Source organism: Acomys minous (assembly GCF_964271855.1).
Source record: "Acomys minous genome assembly, chromosome: 19".
Taxonomy (NCBI): Eukaryota; Metazoa; Chordata; class Mammalia; order Rodentia; family Muridae; genus Acomys; species Acomys minous.
Window position 1 is genome coordinate 9,501,354 of NC_140499.1, and position 17,440 is coordinate 9,518,793.

The 17,440-nt window shown below is 42.6% G+C and overlaps 1 protein-coding gene across 8 annotated transcripts in view; it reads left to right on the top strand.

Annotated features, from left to right (window-relative positions):
* The window catches only part of PHC3 (polyhomeotic homolog 3), a 73,698-nt gene that overhangs the window by 21,132 nt on the left and 35,126 nt on the right, over positions 1 to 17,440 (top strand). For 4 of the 8 annotated variants that reach the window (XM_084769362.1, XM_084769367.1, XM_084769363.1 and 1 more), the window contains 4 exons: positions 1,150 to 1,248; positions 8,701 to 8,944; positions 13,799 to 14,673; positions 14,962 to 15,009. In XM_084769362.1, the coding sequence (XP_084625488.1) occupies positions 1,150 to 1,248; positions 8,701 to 8,944; positions 13,799 to 14,673; positions 14,962 to 15,009 (1,266 nt within the window). The remainder of the gene's footprint in view (positions 1 to 1,149; positions 1,249 to 8,700; positions 8,945 to 13,798; positions 14,674 to 14,961; positions 15,010 to 17,440) is intronic. The other 4 variants (XM_084769369.1, XM_084769364.1, XM_084769365.1 and 1 more) reach the window with 4 other exon arrangements.

Here is a 17,440-nt window from a genome sequence, read left to right on the forward strand (position 1 = left end):
TTACTTATATAAGCTATATATGTGTATTTAGTTAATTTTGCAGTACTAGAGATGGAACCAGGGCTTCATGCATACCTGGCAGGCGTCCTATCAATACTCAATATCCTCAGCCTCCTTAGTGTGCAGATTTCTGACCAATGAACTGAACATATGTATGACCCCAGTTTTTTATTAACTGAAAAAAGTTTCCAGTCATATTTCCCGCAGAAATGATGCTGTGATGCGGTTTTTATTCTGTTCACAGATACAGAGTAGGCGTCACCTTTCTTTCCTGGATTACTCTCCCCAGTGAAACTGTCTTTAATCATATGATTTGAAATTGGGTTGAGCCATTTGAATTTTTTTCATGGTTTTGACCTTTAAAATGGGCAATTCATTCTTATGGCTCAATCTACCAGAATATCTTCCTTTTGGGGTGGGTGCTTTGAGGCTGCGTGCACTGAGAATCAGAACATTTGTTGGTGAATTTACTTAGATTCAGTAAGTGAGTAAAAAATTAAAGTGTAAAGGATCTGGAGAAAAACAAGGGGCTCAGGAGAGGTTGGGGTGAAGAGAATCGGGCGTAGTGACTCTGACCATCATGTGTGCACAAGCTTGAGGGTCACCGTGAAACCCAGTGTTGTATATTTAACACCAACTGGCATGAGGAGCAGCCGTGCTTTGTCCTGTAGACAGGGCCCTTGTAGTTGAGGAGCAGTGCAGGGTAGTGTGTGGCATTGTTGTCTGTGTGGACTGAGGAGACTTCTGGTGTTCCTTTTCCTGTTTCTTAACCAAAAATTAATCTATGTCCTAATGTAGTTTATGTAGTTTTATTTTCACTCTTCATCTTAGGAATCCTGAGATAGTAGCTTTTATTTGGGACAAAATTTGGTTTGAGGATTTCATATCACCAAAGCACATTTTTCCCCCCTTTGGGTGGATTTTTCCCCCTACTCTCAGAATTGTGAGTTATTTCAAAGCTGTGCTGACTTTTTGAGCTCTGTGATCACAACCTTCTCTTTGTCACGTGCAACCTTTTGCCTAGGAGGTGGTCCTGCCTGGCGTTGTCTCTGTGTCATAAAGTTCAGTCTCTTGCCTGCTTGCTACACACTGTGTGTGGGACATGTTCTTTAGTCTTAGGGTATTATTTTTGGTTTTCTGTCTGTACAGCTGATTTTCACACCCGCTACCACTGTGGCTGCTGTACAGTCTGACATTCCTGTTGTCTCGTCGTCATCGTCATCTTCCTGTCAGTCTGCAGCTACTCAGGTGAGATTGCCCTGGGTCTCAGTGGAAAGACGGGCACTGCACTGCACGGAGTTTCAGGGCCTCTGCTTCAGAGTGCACTGCCGTGCCTTTCAGGTGGGCGTCCTAAGACACGAGAACTGCAAGAGCATGCTTGTTTGCTGGAGACGATACATAAGTAAACATAGATATAGGCTATTAGATGTTCATCAAGGTTAATGAGAGTTTTGTTAATGACGTTGCATTTTTAGTTTTATTGTACTACAGATTTCTTTTTTTATGTAAATTATATTGTTTTTTGTAGATTGCCTTTGCAAGGGGTTATATAATAGTAGATGGTAGTTTTTTTTTTTTTTGTTTGTTTGTTTTTTGTTTGCTGAAGACAGGGTTTTTCTGTGTAGCCTTTGCTGTCCTGGACTCACTTTGTAGACCAGGCTGGCCTTGAACTTATAGAGATCCGCCTGCCTTGGCTTCGCAAGTGCTGCGATTAAAGGCGTGTGCCACCACTGCCTGGCGGATGGTAGTTTTAAGTTTAAAAATGAATTAAATTGGCAAACTTTAAGTTAAAAACTTAAGTAGAGTACTACTTCATTTGATACTATGGAAAAAATGAGCCCTAACTTCTCTCTTATTCACAAAAGTAGACTAAAAGTAGAACGTAGGCCTTAAGGTGAAAATTTAAAAATTACCTTTCTAAACAGAATAGCGTCTTTGCAAGTTTAGGGTAGGCGAGGCTTGCTTAGGGCACAAAAAAGATTAACTAGGGAAAAAAATTGGACTTTACTAAAACTAAAAATTATTCTTGAAAGAATCATTTTAAAAATGAGTTACCAGACTACAGGCTGAGATAAATTATTCACAATATATGTATCTGATCAAAGATTGTACCTAGAGCATTTTTTAAAATGCCTATAGTTTAATAATTGATTATAAGGTCAGTTTGGACAAAATATTTGAAGAGATCATTCACAAAAGACAGTATATAGGCACACACCTTTAATCCCAGCACTTAGGAGGTAGAGGCAAGTAGATTTTTGAGTTTGAGGCCAACCTGGTCTTATATAGTGACTTTCAGAACAGCCAGAACTACATAGCCAGACTCTGTTTCAATAACAATAACAATTATCCAAACAAAAGACAGTATATAAATGGCCAATGAGCACATAAAAAAAGTGTTCAACATCATAGAGCATTACAGATAGGCAAATCAAAGCCATAATGAGCATTGTATACACACAGCTGGGTGGCTGAGATGAAGACTGATGACACGGCAGTAGTTTATAATAATTAAATATTCTTTAAATGTCAAATTGTAAACATGGTGTTGTATTTGTACAGTGGAATAGAACTCAATAGTGACAAGAACAGAGATCACTGACATGTCTCATAAACCTGGCTAGCAAATGAAGCTAGACACAATAAGTACATTCTCTGTGATTCTGCTTTTCTTTCTTTTTTTTTCTGAGGCAGGGTTTTCTCTGTTGTAGCCTTGGCTGTCCTGGACTCTCTTTGTAGACCCACGGAGATCTGCCTGCTTCTGCCTCCCTGAGTTCTGTTCTGAGATTAATCATCTGGCATGCTTCTGTTTTTCTTTTTTTTTGTTTTCTTTTTTAAAGTTCCAGAATAGGGAAAACTCTCCATAGTGAAAAAAAATTAAATTAATGGTACCTGTGGGAGAGGTGGGAAAGGTTGACAAGGAGGGAGGTTGTGTGTCTTGGCTGGGAGGTGGTTATATGCTGTATTTCTACTGTCAAGACTCTTGGGACAATTGCATTTGTTATTAGTGATACCTCAGTACACTTCATAAACATTGTTTAGATTCAGTAAACTTTAAGTTAAAATATGATGCTGTTTTTGGACTTGATGGCAGCCATTTATGTATAGGGTCATCTGTGATTTTTTTTTGTTTGTTTATAAATTTTTATTTATTTATTTATTTTAAGATTTATTTATTACATACAGTATTCTGCCTGCATGTATGCTTGCTTTCCAGAAGAGGGCACCAGATCTCATTATATAGATTATGAGTTACCATATGGTTGCTGAGATTTGAACTCAGGACCTCTGGGAGAACAGCCACTACTCTTAACCTCTGAGCCGTCTCCCCAGCCCCCATCTTTGACTTTTGTTGTTGTTGTTTTGGGGTTTTTTTTTTTTTGTTTGTTTGTTTTTCAAGACATGCTTTCTCTGTGTAGCCCTGACTGTCCTGGACTCGCTTTGTAGACCAGGGGGGCTTGGAACTCACAGCGATCCACCTGCCTCTGCCTCCCAAGTGCTGGAATTAAAGGCATGCGCCACCATGCCTGGCCCTCATCTTTGACTTTTTATTTAATTAAATACTTTAAATTATCTTTTGTTCATTTGGAGTGTGTTAGCACTTTTCTTTTTTGAGACAGGATTATGCTGTGTAGCCTTGGCTGGCTTGGTACTGGATGTGTGTCTCGGGCCTTGAACTTGAGCCAATATTCTTGTCTTAGCCAACTCTACGCGGGGGTTACAGGCATTAGTCACTATGGCTGGTGCATTTTTTTCTTTATTTCATATTTCAGTCTTTCGGTAAAATCTGAGAAATGAGATAGTAATAATATTCTTTGATTTTTTTTCATAGACCATCTTTGTTTATTAATATACTTAGTGATGAAGACTCATTTTTGTGTATGAATTATAGGATGTGGTCAGGTAAACTCAGAGTCTCCCTAACTTTCCCGGCCCTTTGTGCTTCCTTAAGAGCCTCTGTTAGCTCAGTAAATGAATGCTGGGCACCACTGTGTTCCTGCTAGAAGTGACCCCTTAGTCCTCACAGGTCATAGCGTAGTGCCTGCCAGAGAAGGGGAGATCGTTTCTTAGCTTTTAAGAAGGTAGACATGAAGAGAGGAACATAGCCATTTAAGTGATTTATGTTTCCAGGCTAAAGCAGCAGCTTAGGAGAATATGCCCGTGTTTAACACGGCCTGGAGCACACTTTGCTTACCTGCTTCTCACAGTGAAAACATTCTTAGAAATCTGTGACTAGCTAATGTAGGTGACGAGCGTGGTCTTCTGGTGCAGCGGGTGTCGCGTGTCTGCAAGGCTCCGTGAGGTCTGGTTTAGTTGAGGCTTTCAGGGGAGCTTGAGGAGGGTTTCTCCTTAGGCACATCTCTGTCAGCGCTGTGCTTTTGAAAGGGCGGTGAGGCTTGCAGTGGGAGGTGATGCTGACCCAACGAAGATATGACTTCAGGCTTGGGACTGCTGGTTTGGAAACTAGGCTACTTTTAAAAGGATTTGTAGTTTAATATTCTAATTTAAACTACAAAAGTCAGTATATCAGTTAATTTTTCCTCACCTAAGAAATATATGATTTTTAGGCACAGTCTCACTGTGTACTCCTAGCTGACCTGGAAAACTATATACATCAGGCTGATCTCAAATTCACAGCGATGCACATGCCTCTGCCTTTGGAGTGCTGGGATTAAAGTGTGTGCCACCGTGACTGGCACAAAAAGGCTGTTTGTAGAAGAGCAAGAACTCCTACTTACCAACTGGCATCTGGCCATGCTGATTTGAAGAGAAATCAAACTACTGTGTACAGCACAGACTCCTCCTGTGCAGAGAGAGGCTACTATGATGATGTCTGCAGTGTTGGAGTCAAGTTAAGTGATTTGGAGGATAATTTGGCACTGATATATTCATTATATATCATAAAATTACTATTTTGTGCACAGTATCAACATTTTCATAATATCATAGGCTTGGTTCAGGGGAATTGAAAATTAAAGCTAGGATCTTAGAATGGATTTTCTTTCCTCAAAACTGATAGTGTGACATGGAAATCTTAATATGTGTCTTTCCAAAAGTAAATAAATATTACCTTTGGTGCTAAAGTTTTTGTGTGTAATATTTACATCAAGTTGATACTTGAGCGAAGATGGCAGCGGATTAGTTGAAGTGTAAAATCTCACATTGAGCACACACCATATTAACTACGAAGACCCGTGCACTGCCTGCCAGGGTTCCAGAAAACGACCAGAGCCTTCTAGATGTGTGCTGTGGCTGTTAAGGTCATTGTGTCGAGTCTTCATTTACTGCTTTTCATTTTGAAGGAGCCATCCAAGTTTTTCAAGTTCTCTGAGATTCTTGGTTGTCATTATTATGTGGTCTGCTGCATGGGCCATCTGTGGGAAATGTTATATGCTCCGTAATGTAGCTCTTTCAGGAAGAGCTTATTGCTTTACTTGTTTACTTATTTACTTATTTCTGGAGACTGGGTCTTGCTGCGTGGCCAAGACTGTTGGTATTAACTATGTATCTTAGACTGGCCTTGAACTTGTTTTTGATCCTCCTGCCTCTGCTTCCTATGTAACTATCCCTGATACAGTTTTTGTTTCTTTCTCAACCCAGGGCTTTTCCATCCTAGGCAGATGTGCTCCCGCCCAGTCACATCCCCACCCAGTCACATCCCCTGACTGAGATATTTTAGTGTGCCTCGCCAAGATACTTGATGACATGTGTTAGTATGAACAGATTTTAGTGTTAGCATGGAGCCCTAAGTGGAACCAAATAACCTTCCACATAGGTATGTGAGGTGTATTTCAGAATCAGATGTAAGAGAGTATCCCAGGCCTAGGAAGCGTCCATTGTTTGTGTTTCTGAACTGCGAGGGGTGGGAGCGTGAGTGCTGGAGATGAGAGCCTACTAGCCCGAGTCTCCTCTCAGCAGGTCCCAGGTGTGTGTGCTGGTGATGCACAGGCAGGCTAGACATTAGGGTGTAGGCCACTCTCACTCAACTTCTGTGGAAACACCCTGGAGCGGAGGAAGGAAAACTGAGGAAGGACTTCAGGATCTCCTCTGAAAGAGGGAAATGGGGGCTGTTTGACTTGCAACAGTGGCTTGAGAAAGAATGGCATTAGGCGAGAAGAACCAGAACACAGGCACCACTTGGACTGGTGAGAGCAGTTTGGCAGGAACGTAAGAGTTGTAGACCGGGGGCTGCCGAGATGGCTCAGCGGTGAAGAGCACTGGCTGTTCTTCCAAAGTTCTTGAGTTCAATTCCCAGCAATGACATGGTTGCTCACAACCATCTAGACATGACATCTGTTGCTCTCTTCTGGCCTGCAGGCAGAATAGTGAATTAAAACAAACAAACAAACAAACAAACAAAAACAAAAAAACCAAAAAAGAAAAAAAGAAAAAGAATTGTAGATTGGATAAGTGGGCTCTATGTGGTTTGGGCCTACGTTGTGAGCTTTTGAGTGGCAATCCAAGGAATACAGTACATTTTACTTTTGGCATGAAACATTAATAATAGTGGCTATTAATATATATTGACACATATTAATATATGTGAGGAAATCTGAGAAGATACTTAGTGTGATCTCACTGAGAAAGTTTTTCAGGTGGTTATATTAGTCAGTTTTTGTTGCCGTAACAAATAATCCAGGAAAACCAATTTAAGACGAGGGAAATTTGTTTTGGCCTGTGGTTTCAGTTCACATTTCTTGCTGTTCTTTTCTGGGGCCATAGAGGTAGAGCGTCATGGCAGCAGTGTGTGGGCATAGAGACAGAGCGTCATGGCAGCAGTGTGTGGGCATAGAGACAGACTGTCATGGCAGCAGTGTGTGGGCATAGAGACAGAGCATCATGGCAGCAGTGTGTGGGCATAGAGACAGAGCGTCATGGCAGCAGTGTGTGTGCATAGAGACAGAGCGTCATGGCAGCAGTGTGTGTGCATAGAGACAGAGCGTCATGGCAGCAGTGTGTGGGCATAGAGACAGAGCATCATGGCAGCAGTGTGTGGGCATAGAGACAGAGCGTCATGGCAGCAGTGTGTGGGCATAGAGACAGAGCATCATGGCAGCAGTGTGTGGGCATAGAGACAGAGCGTCATGGCAGCAGTGTGTGGGCATAGAGACAGAGCATCATGGCAGCAGTGTGTGGGCATAGAGACAGAGCGTCATGGCAGCAGTGTGTGGGCATAGAGACAGAGCGTCATGGCAGCAGTGTGTGGGCATAGAGACAGAGCGTCATGGCAGCAGTGTGTGGGCATAGAGACAGAGCATCATGGCAGCAGTGTGTGGGCATAGAGACAGAGCGTCATGGCAGCAGTGTGTGGGCATAGAGACAGAGCGTCATGGCAGCAGTGTGTGGGCATAGAGACAGAGCGTCATGGCAGCAGTGTGTGGGCATAGAGACAGAGCATCATGGCAGCAGTGTGTGGGCATAGAGACAGACTGTCATGGCAGCAGTGTGTGGGCATAGAGACAGAGCGTCATGTCTGGAGATTGTGAAAGAGCCTAGTTGTTTACTTCTTGGTGGACAGGCAGAGAAGGTAAGAGGAAGGGACCAGGGACACAAATCCCCACCTTCCTCAGACCACTTTCCTGTTCTATAGACCCACACCTCCTAATAGTCTATTCACAGTTTAAGTTCATTTGCTAATTAAACCATTGATGGAGTCCTTATCTGTCACTTTTCAAAAATGCCACCTCTGAGCACCCCCTGTGCTTGGGACCAAACTTTCAATATACGTGTGTTTTGGGGGCGCTGAATTGGGAAGCACTTCATTTCCACAACTTAGCAGTAGCTAAAGAATTGATTGAAGCTTGTCTGGCACGAACATTTATTTGCCTTCTGTTGACGCTGTGTTGGCATTTGGGCAGGGCGTGTAGACTTGAGCACCTGCTAAGGTGTATTGTAGAGTCAGCGCACTGCGGCCGAGGAAGTTAGAAGGCAGCGGCATGTCCTTAGCTTCATTGCTGGGACCTCCTTTGAGCCTCTGAGGACTGAGCACTGCTAGCACTAGTGTGTGAGGCGCATGTTCCAGATAGGTAGAACTCTGCAGCTTTTGGTAAGGCACTTTCTGCTTTGCTCTTTGGAGAGGCTCAAGTGAGGTGAAGTAGGGCACTCCTGTTAGCTTACAGTGTTTACAGTGGCCCCTGTTTATGCAGGGCTCCACACAGACCCATTTCAGAGCTGTGTGTAATATTTCAGCTCAAAGAAGCCATTTCTCAAAGGCAAGGTGTGGTCAGTAACACAACTTAAAGTTTTCTGAAAATGCTTCTCCTTAGTGTCACAATGGAGTGGATGGTTAGATGCATCAAGTGTCTTGCAGCACTATTGCCCTAACACATTTAGAGTTAGTCACTGTTAATGCAGTGTGCTCCAGAGCCATTTCCTCATTTTTCTAGTTCATTTGCCTTCAGCCCTCCCCTCAGTATTTGTTTGGTTTTCATTTAGTTCCTCGCATCCTTCCCATTCTCCTGATAGATCTTCACTCACAAGTATGCCTTACCTGCCCACTGTAGCCTTTAACCCTCCACATACCTTGTAAGATATGCTCACTTAGCCTGTGGCTCTCCTTCCCTTAGGCTTAGTCGGCTGTCGCAGGAGCTTGGGCCTCCGCAGGTAGGAGGCACAGTATTAATTGCTGTTATTGTAATGACTGCCGTATCAGCTAAAGCCATCTGTTCTCATCTTTACTTTTTATTATGTGGTTCTTAGGTTCAGAATTTAACATTACGCAGCCAGAAGCTGGGTGTCTTATCTAGCTCACAGAATGGCCCACCAAAAAGCACTGGTCAAACTCAGTCATTGACAATTTGCCATAATAAAACAACAGTGACCAGTTCTAAAGTCAGCCAACGAGACCCTTCTCCCGAGAGCAAGAAGGGAGGAAGCCCGAGTCTGGAATCTCGAAGCACGGCTGTCACTCGGACATCAAGCATTCACCAACTAATAGCACCAGGTGGGATAAATGTTCATTGAAAATAGGTGTCTTATTTGTTTTCTTAGCAGACCGAAAAACAAAGGATGTCCACTACTTAAATAAGAATGACAACTTAAAGACATTTTAAAATGAGGATGTTTGTAAGCTAAAGAAGACCTCACTAAGTAGCTTGGAAAAGTATTCAGAAAGCCTAGTAGCTGAAATAAATTATAACAGCAGAAAAGATGGCCCTTCATGTTTATGATGTGCTGGTCTCTTTTTATATTAATACAACCTCTTAGCTTTAAAAAAAGAATGTCTTAGCTTTAGTGGAACATATTTTTAAAATTGTAGTGAAAAACTAAGTGTATTTTGTTTAAGTCATTAGTGGGAAGAATTTGTTGCTTTTTTAAAACAAAAGATTGTGCAAATAAAGCCCGTGTGGGATGCCATCTGGGAGAGTCTTGTCAAGGAATCACCTCTTTCCATTCTCACCAGTGGGTCAGGGTCGCCTGCAGGTAGCCCGGCTTCATGGTCCTTTTCTCATGACAGGCTTTCACTGTGTGGCCCTGGCTTTCCTGTACTCACTCTGTAGATCAGGCTGCTCTCAGGCTTACAGAGAGCTGCCTGCCGCTGACTCCTGAGTGTCGGGTTCAGAGTGGTGTGCCACCTCGCCCAGTTGCCTCACTGTTCTTCAACTGGAAATCTTGGGACCTTCCAGAGTGAGCTTCCTGCCTCTAGTTCTCTAGTATTGAAATCTACTTCTCCCCCTACCCCCCAGTAGACTGATTTCTTTGTGTTTGGTTCTGGGGCTTGAGTGTAGAGGCTCACACGCTTGCTGCACAAGCGCTCTGATGTGCAGTCACAGCCTTCAGCTTCTTGTCATGTTTCTTCTGTGTTAGTATGGCCGGTGCTCCTTTGCTTCAGCAGAGATGAAGACGTCTCCTTACTCAGAAACTTTGCCAACAGTCCTTGTCTGTGTGCATCTTTGCCAGACAGCGTGTCTGCTGGAGTAGGCACTGCTCGCCAGCGCTCTGCTTTACTAGGTCTTTTCATCTTCTTTCAAATTCACCTTTTCATGTTAATAGCACTAAGTTGTGCCTCACATCATTTGCCTGTAAAAGGTAGGCAGGTTTATGTTTGATGGATCAGCCGCCCAGTTTCCCACGGCCTTTCCCGTTAGCGTGGTTCAGTTGTCACAGGGGTTTGGAGGGTTATGAATGATTCTTAGTTTATAAATATCTATGTCCTGGTCTGTGTTGTCTCTAAGGGCAGACAACTGAGTTTTGCACAGCATTCAAAGTAGTGCCCTGCCAGGGTTGTTAGTCAGTGTGCAGCAGCATTGGCCTCCTCACCCTTAAGTGACTGGTCAAGGGCAGCGCTGTGAAACCTGCCATCTTATTCTTTGCCTTAGCTAGAACTGTGCCAACAGTCATTTTAAGTAGAGAAAAAGACCACACCCTCTATTTATATTCTAATGTAGTTGCCTAATAGTTACTATAATGGACATGGCTACTTTTTTCTTGCATTTATTTTTAGAGTGTAAAAATAACTTGGTTTCTTTATCATTTTTCCTTGAGGGAAAGAGCTTTCACTTGTTAGCAATTTTATCTGTCTGTCTATCTGTCTATTATCTATCTATCTATCTATCTATCTATCTATCTATCTATAAGACAGTACTTGAGGCTGGCCTTGAATTCATGACACCTCTCCTGCCTCAGTCTTCCACTATGCCTGACTTACAATTCTGATAGTTGTTTTTAATATATAAAGGTAAAAGTTCACCTCTACCACATATTTATTAGAAATCATATGATATTAATGTGTTACATCTGAAAAAACTTGAGCAGTTTTTAGAGGAGTTTTTTCTTTTTTCTTCTCTAGACATTAATTCAACTTGTAGTGAAAGGGTCCTCTACTGGTTTGGTCTAGCGCCACCATGAAATGTTATAGAGTAGGTACCTTGAAAGTTCCAGGTCAAAGTCGGGCAATGCCCAGTTTCTGATGAGGATGGTCTTTTTTGTCTTTGTTTCTCTTTGCTGTGACATGTACTTCTGAGTGCACAGTGGTGGAGGGGAGCTCTCTGATAAGTCTTTAGAATCTGTGTTCTCATTCTGTGTGTAGGGTAGCATGGGGCCTGGGCATGTCGCAGAGTACGTGTCCAGGTCAGAGGACAGCCTGGAGTTGGTTCTTTCCTTTTACATAGGTCATCAGGCTTGGCATCAAGTGCCTTTATCTGTTGAGCCCCATCATCAGCCCTGGATCTCTTTTTATTTGTATACAAATCTCTGCCATGTGACAGGCTCACTTCCAGGATCCCAGGTGATGTTAATTTCCTAGCCTCTAACCTCTATGGCTTTATCATGTGAATTTGGGGAAAGGGGAACCAATAGTTTATAGCAGCCCTCGGCTCAGGATTTGCGGCTCTGGCAGACTCAGTGCTGCTCTCTTTGATAGGTGGTCTTAGTTAATTGGTCATATATTGCATTAGCTTAGTACCATAGCTACGTTGTGAGGTTGTAAAATTATTGAATGAAATTACACAGTATTATAAATAATGAGAGATATCATGTCAGTCAATCTGTCACATATTAGGCCACTCTGACAATAATTAAGTGTTCATTAAAGTCAGAGAAATTAACCAATAGGTTTCTAGAAAACCAACAGTTTTCTAGAAATTATCAGCTTTCCTTGCTCATAGACCTCACACTCTAGGACTTGTTCCTACGCTCTCTGACTTAACTTAGATGAACAGTAGACTGTTCCCTACTCCAATGGCAGGTTGCTTACCGAGGTCACAGGAGCTGTTGTAGTGGATGTACTATCTCTGCTGCCAACTACAGTGCTTGTGAGGCTGAGGGATCACTCGGCACTTAGGAGTTATTGCTGCTCTTGCAAGGAGTGGAGATGTGTTCCCAGGACCCATGCTGGATGGTTCGCAGCTGCCTGAGACTTCAGCTCGAGGGAGGCTTGATGCCCGATGCAGGCCCTCTCAACGCCACACACACACACACACACACACACACACACACACACACACACTTAAAAACAAAAAGGTATTTGAAAAAGTTGATAAAATTAAGTTATAACTTTGTTTTATTTTTAATGGAGGCCAAAAGATCTATTTCTCTATCTGACAGAGGGATAACTGCCGCATGCCCCACAGCTGTTGTACAAGTATTAATTCAAGACCTGAATGCACTTTATAGACAGGGTGTAGGCACTGCTCTTTGCTGAACACTGTATAGCAGAGCCATCACCATAATTGTAGGGGGCTGACAACATTAATTTGAATTACTAGCTTATGTGAAGAATATTTTTTAGATTAAATTTTAGACCTAACTGTTTTTTCAGTGTGTGGTTTGAACCCATGGCATATGCATGCTAAGCGTGTGTTCTCACACTGAGCTGTAACCCAGCCTCCACTTAAGAATGGTCAGTAGACAGCTATTGACATTCCTACATGTTAATTTCCTTAAAGGATCGCTACAATTTTTGAACAAATCAATTTATATACATGACTTTTGTCTGTGTTTATGATTGCACATAATCATGTGTGCCTGGTGCCTGAGAAAGGCAAAGGAAGCCGTCAGATCCCCTGGGACTGCAGTGACAGATAGTTATGAGCCATTGTGGGGGTGTTGGGAATGAAATTCTGGTTCTCTGGGAGAGCAGCCAGTGCTCTTACCTCCTGAAAAGTCTCCTCAGCCTGCTCCCTGAACTTTAAATTTTAATCAAATACAAAAAGTTTAAGGCAAAAATTATTGTCTTATTGTATAAGGCTGTTGCCATAAATGTGGTTGAATATAAAAGGATACAAAGTGTTATGTAACTTTTATGTTTACATTGCGAGAGTTAAAAGATTCTGTCTTCAGATTTGAATTAAGGGACTATTTGGTGGCTGGAGGGAGTGGAGACTCTGAGACCGGGTTTCCTTATAGCCCTGACTGGCCTGTAACTCTGTATAGATCAGGCTGGCCTGTAACTCAGAGATCCGAGTGCCTTTGCCTTCTGAGTACTGGGATTAAAGGTGTGCCTGCCATACCCAGCTTAGATGTGCACAGTGTTTGTGTGGTGTTAGGCGATCATTTCATTTTATCTTCCAGGCCATTCAGTTTTCAGTTGTGGGTAGGGAGGATTTCATTGGCTTCTGCGCTGTAAAGAGGCGTCAGAGTGGGAACCAGTCACAATGGAGGGCCGTCCCTGTTTAGACGGATCCCTGATGTGAGCACGTCTGTGGAAATGTCTCATGCCAAGCACTGCCATCTCGTACCGTACAACCACACCATATAATTAATTCACTCTGGGGTTTCCATTGAGTGGAAAGGGGTAAGCACCACCCCTTAGTTAGGTAGCATGGTCTCATTCTTTCATTCCTTGCAAGAAAAGTGATTGCTCATTAGGTTTGGGATGGCAGGTACACTACAAGATTCAGCCATGTATTCTGATGAATTGGAGTTTTACGTGAAATAACTATCTCTCAGATCAGCTAATAAAGACTTCATCAGAGCTGAAATGCTTACTTGGGAAGCTTTCTAGCTAACTGATTCTGCTATTAGTTTGAGCCATGCTTGAAGTCACCCTTGTGTGCACTGTACTTGTTGATTGAGACCCCAGTGCTAACTGCCAAGGACGCTGCCCTGGCGGCTGGAAGCGCAGAGCAGGCGCAGCTGTGCATATGTGACTAGACTGCTTTCCTCAGGGTCCCTCGGGTAGCTGGTTTTGCCCAGTGTTTTTAGCCTCACAAGGAAAATACTTGACATTGGTCGTTCCTAAGACTGCAGTGTAGTGGACTACAGTGACTGTGGCTGATATGCAGACGCTGCCCCTTAGGTTTATGTAAACCGACCTTGATTTGAAGTCAGTACTAACTGTCATTTTTCTCTCTCACAGCTTCATATTCTCCAGTTCAGCCTCATGCTCTAATCAAACATCAACAGATTCCTCTGCACTCACCTCCTCCTAAGGTTTCCCACCATCAGCTGGTACTACAACAGCAGCAACAGCAGATTCAGCCAATCACCCTTCAGAGTCCAACTCAAGATCCACCCCCTTCCCAGCACTGTATCCCACTCCCAAACCATGGCCTTTCTCCAGCTCCCAGTAGTGCCCAGTCACAGCATTGCTCCCCAATTCAGAGCCACCCCCCTCCTCTGACTGTGTCTCCTAGTCAGGCCCAGTCGGCACAGCAGTCTGTAGTGGTGTCTCCTCCGCCGCCTCATTCCCCTAGCCAGTCCCCTACTATCATCATCCACCCCCAGGCACTTATCCAGCCACACCCTCTCGTGTCCTCAGCTCTTCACACAGGCCCGAGTTTGCAGCAGGCTGCTGCTGCTGATCAGGTACAGCCCACAGCACAGCTGGCGCTTCCGTCCCATCTTCCGCTCCCAGCATCCCCTGTGGTACACATTGGCCCCGTCCAGCAGCCGGCCTTGGTGTCCCCTGGTCAGCAGATTGTCTCCCCAACATCACACCAGCAATATTCAGCCCTACAGTCACCCCCAATTCCAATCGCAACCCCTCCACAGATGTCGACATCTCCTCCAGCCCAGATCCCACCGCTGCCCTTGCAGTCTATGCAGTCTTTACAAGTGCAGCCTGAAATTCTATCCCAGGGCCAGGTTTTGGTGCAGAATGCTTTGGTGTCAGAAGAGGAGCTCCCTGCCGCAGAAGCTTTGGTCCAGTTGCCATTTCAGACTCTTCCTCCTCCACAGACTGTTGCGGTAAATCTTCAAGTACAGCCGCCGGCACCTGTTGATGCACCAGTGGTAAGCCCTCGGCAGCTCTTTGACTTTCTTGCTCAACTGAACGTAAAGCTGTTTCTCCCACACGGTGCTGCACTGCTGAGTCTAAATACCTATGATTCTTAAAGCTTGCACTTTTCCTACGTCAGTATTCTGACGATGTATTGTATGGGCAAAGGAAAAAAATGTCGTTTGTTGTAGTGTGGTTGCATGCTTTAAATTTGTGATGGTTGTTAAAGTCCCTCGTTAATTTTATTACTATTTAAACAAATCCATCTGCTATCTTTACAGAGTTGATTTTTTTTCCCCAAGGGAATACATTTGAACCAGTGTCATCTGCACAAAGTTTTTTCTCTTAAGGTGATTATCCTTCATAGATCCCTTCTGTTGGCTTGTATGTTCTTAAACGCATGGTCTATCTAGCTAACCTCTTAGTTGTACGAATTGGAAGTCCTGGGCCTTGAGCAGCTTTTCTTTCATGGAAGAGGTATGATTGTATGATACAACTTTTTTTGAATAAAGTATGTTTTGTAAGTAAAATTGTAAAAAATAATTTATTCTAGGGTAGTGTTGAACTTTGCAAAAAACAAAAAAACAAAAAAACAAACCAAAACAACTGACTTTTAAAATTTTCTATCTACTAAGAGAAAATAGGTACTTAAGTTATTTTTCGGTTAAAACGCTAAGCCTGAGTCTCTGCCTTTGATCCTGAGAATGAGAGATGTAATGCATGGAGGAAGAGTCTGAGCTGTGGGGTTCAGTGGAGTGTATCGGAACGAACCCTAGAAAGGGTCGTATGATGCCTGCAAAGGCTTGAAAATATTCTTCTTTTTCAAAATTTTCTCTGAAGGACTTATTAAAATTTATAAAGTGGTTTATGTGAAAATTGAAATAAGGTCTTTCTGAGTTTAATCAGATGACCAAATTCAATTTCTTACTGAGAAAAGGAATTTTTCTAAAAGGAAGTTTTGTGTCAGATTTTGAAAAATCACTGCAAGTCAGACATGGTTCCATGCCCTCATCCCCCAGTTCCTGGGAAGCTGGAGCAGAGGAGCGTGCGTTCTGGGCACCCTGGAGGGCGTGTGAGGGCCAGAACAGCTGGACTGCAGAGTCCCTGGAGCAGATGTGTTAGCAGTGATCTCAGAAGGACGGGAGGCGTTCGCTCTCAGGACTCAGGTTTACAGTTTGTTGTCCTTGATCTTGATGGGCTCTGAACTGCTCTGTCCTACCTGCGATTACGTGGGAAGCCAGAGCCCAAGAGAAGCAACAGTGTTGGACCAGCTTGCCAGTTATTTACGCCTCTGCTCTTTCTCTTAATGAGTTTTTAGAGCACTTACAGCAGGTTATGTATTGAGGGTGTAGCTCAGTGGGAGAGTGCCTGATTAGTTAGCATGGTTCAATCCCTAGTACTGCCAAAACAAAAACACGAAAAGCAAAAGTTTAGAAAAATATGGTACCTTCGAAGGAATCAAATTTAATTTAATCTAATCTTCTCAACATTTAGTTCAGTGTCTTTTTTTTTTTCAATTAGCAAAAAATAGTAATTCTACATTCCATATGTTTTTAAAATGTATTTTCTCATAAGAGAACTTCGAGTCAACACATTTAGTGTAGAAATGCCACAAACCCAAAACAACCCCCCAGCCCAACCTCAAAATAACAACAACAACAACCAACCAACCAAACAAACAAAAAAACCCAAAAGACAAAAGCCCAAAACAATTTTTAAAAAAACCAAAAACCAACACTTTAAATATTTAAATATTATGTCACAAGTAGTATTGGCTCTGTTTTGCTGATTTTGCTCTCTGTTTTAAACACAAGGCCACTGCCAGTTCTGGAAGGTTCCTCTGTTACCCTGTGGCCACAGGGCCTGCTGTCTATCTTTGTACCAGTTTCCTTTCCATTCTTTTCACAGCAGCTGTTGAGTAAGTTGCTGTTTTGTTGTTGTTGTTGTGATTAAATTTTTTTCCATCAAAACACCTTTTCTACCCTTGATTATTTCAAGTACTTAAATAGAGATATATTTCTTTCCAACAGTATATAAGAATTTGAAAGAAAAAGGTGATTTATCAAACTAAACCAGTATGTTTTCAAAAAGATATTTCTATAAAAAGTTTGTTTTTTAAAGTTGAGATTTAGGTATAAATAAGATATGTTGAGGGTAGATGATTTAGAACTAATAAACAAATGCTCCTCAGTTTATTTAGGAAAGGGAGACATGGGAATATGGACTTTACTGAGGTAAGTGTGGCGGCCCCCGTTATGTTTAGACTAGTTATAGTTATGAGCTGACTAGAACTTGTGCAAGTTTTGTAATGATCTTGTGAGTAAAACCTCCAATTACTGCCTTTCTTGATATTTTAGTTGTTGCATTTAGATTTTTTTTGTGTGTGTGCTGATTGTGCCAGATATGTGTGACAAATTCCTTTTACCTACTTTATTTACCTGTTAACCTGCTTTCCTCTTTGGGAGATTATAAAAAAGATCTATTTATTTATTTTGAGACAGGGTTTCTCTGTGTAGCCCTGGCTGTCCTGAACTCCCTTTGTAGACCAGGCTGGCCTCAAACTCACAGAGATCCGCCTGCCTCTGCCTCCCGAGTGCTGGGATTAAAGATGTGCACCACCATGCCCAACTGAGATCTCTGTATTTAACCTCATCTTAAGAATTAAATGTATTTTATAGTGTTTTTTGATGGATAAAATTGAAAAAAAAAACAACAATACTATTCATTTATGGCCATTTCCTTTTAAAAAAATACTTTTCAAAAATCAGGATTCTGTTGGTG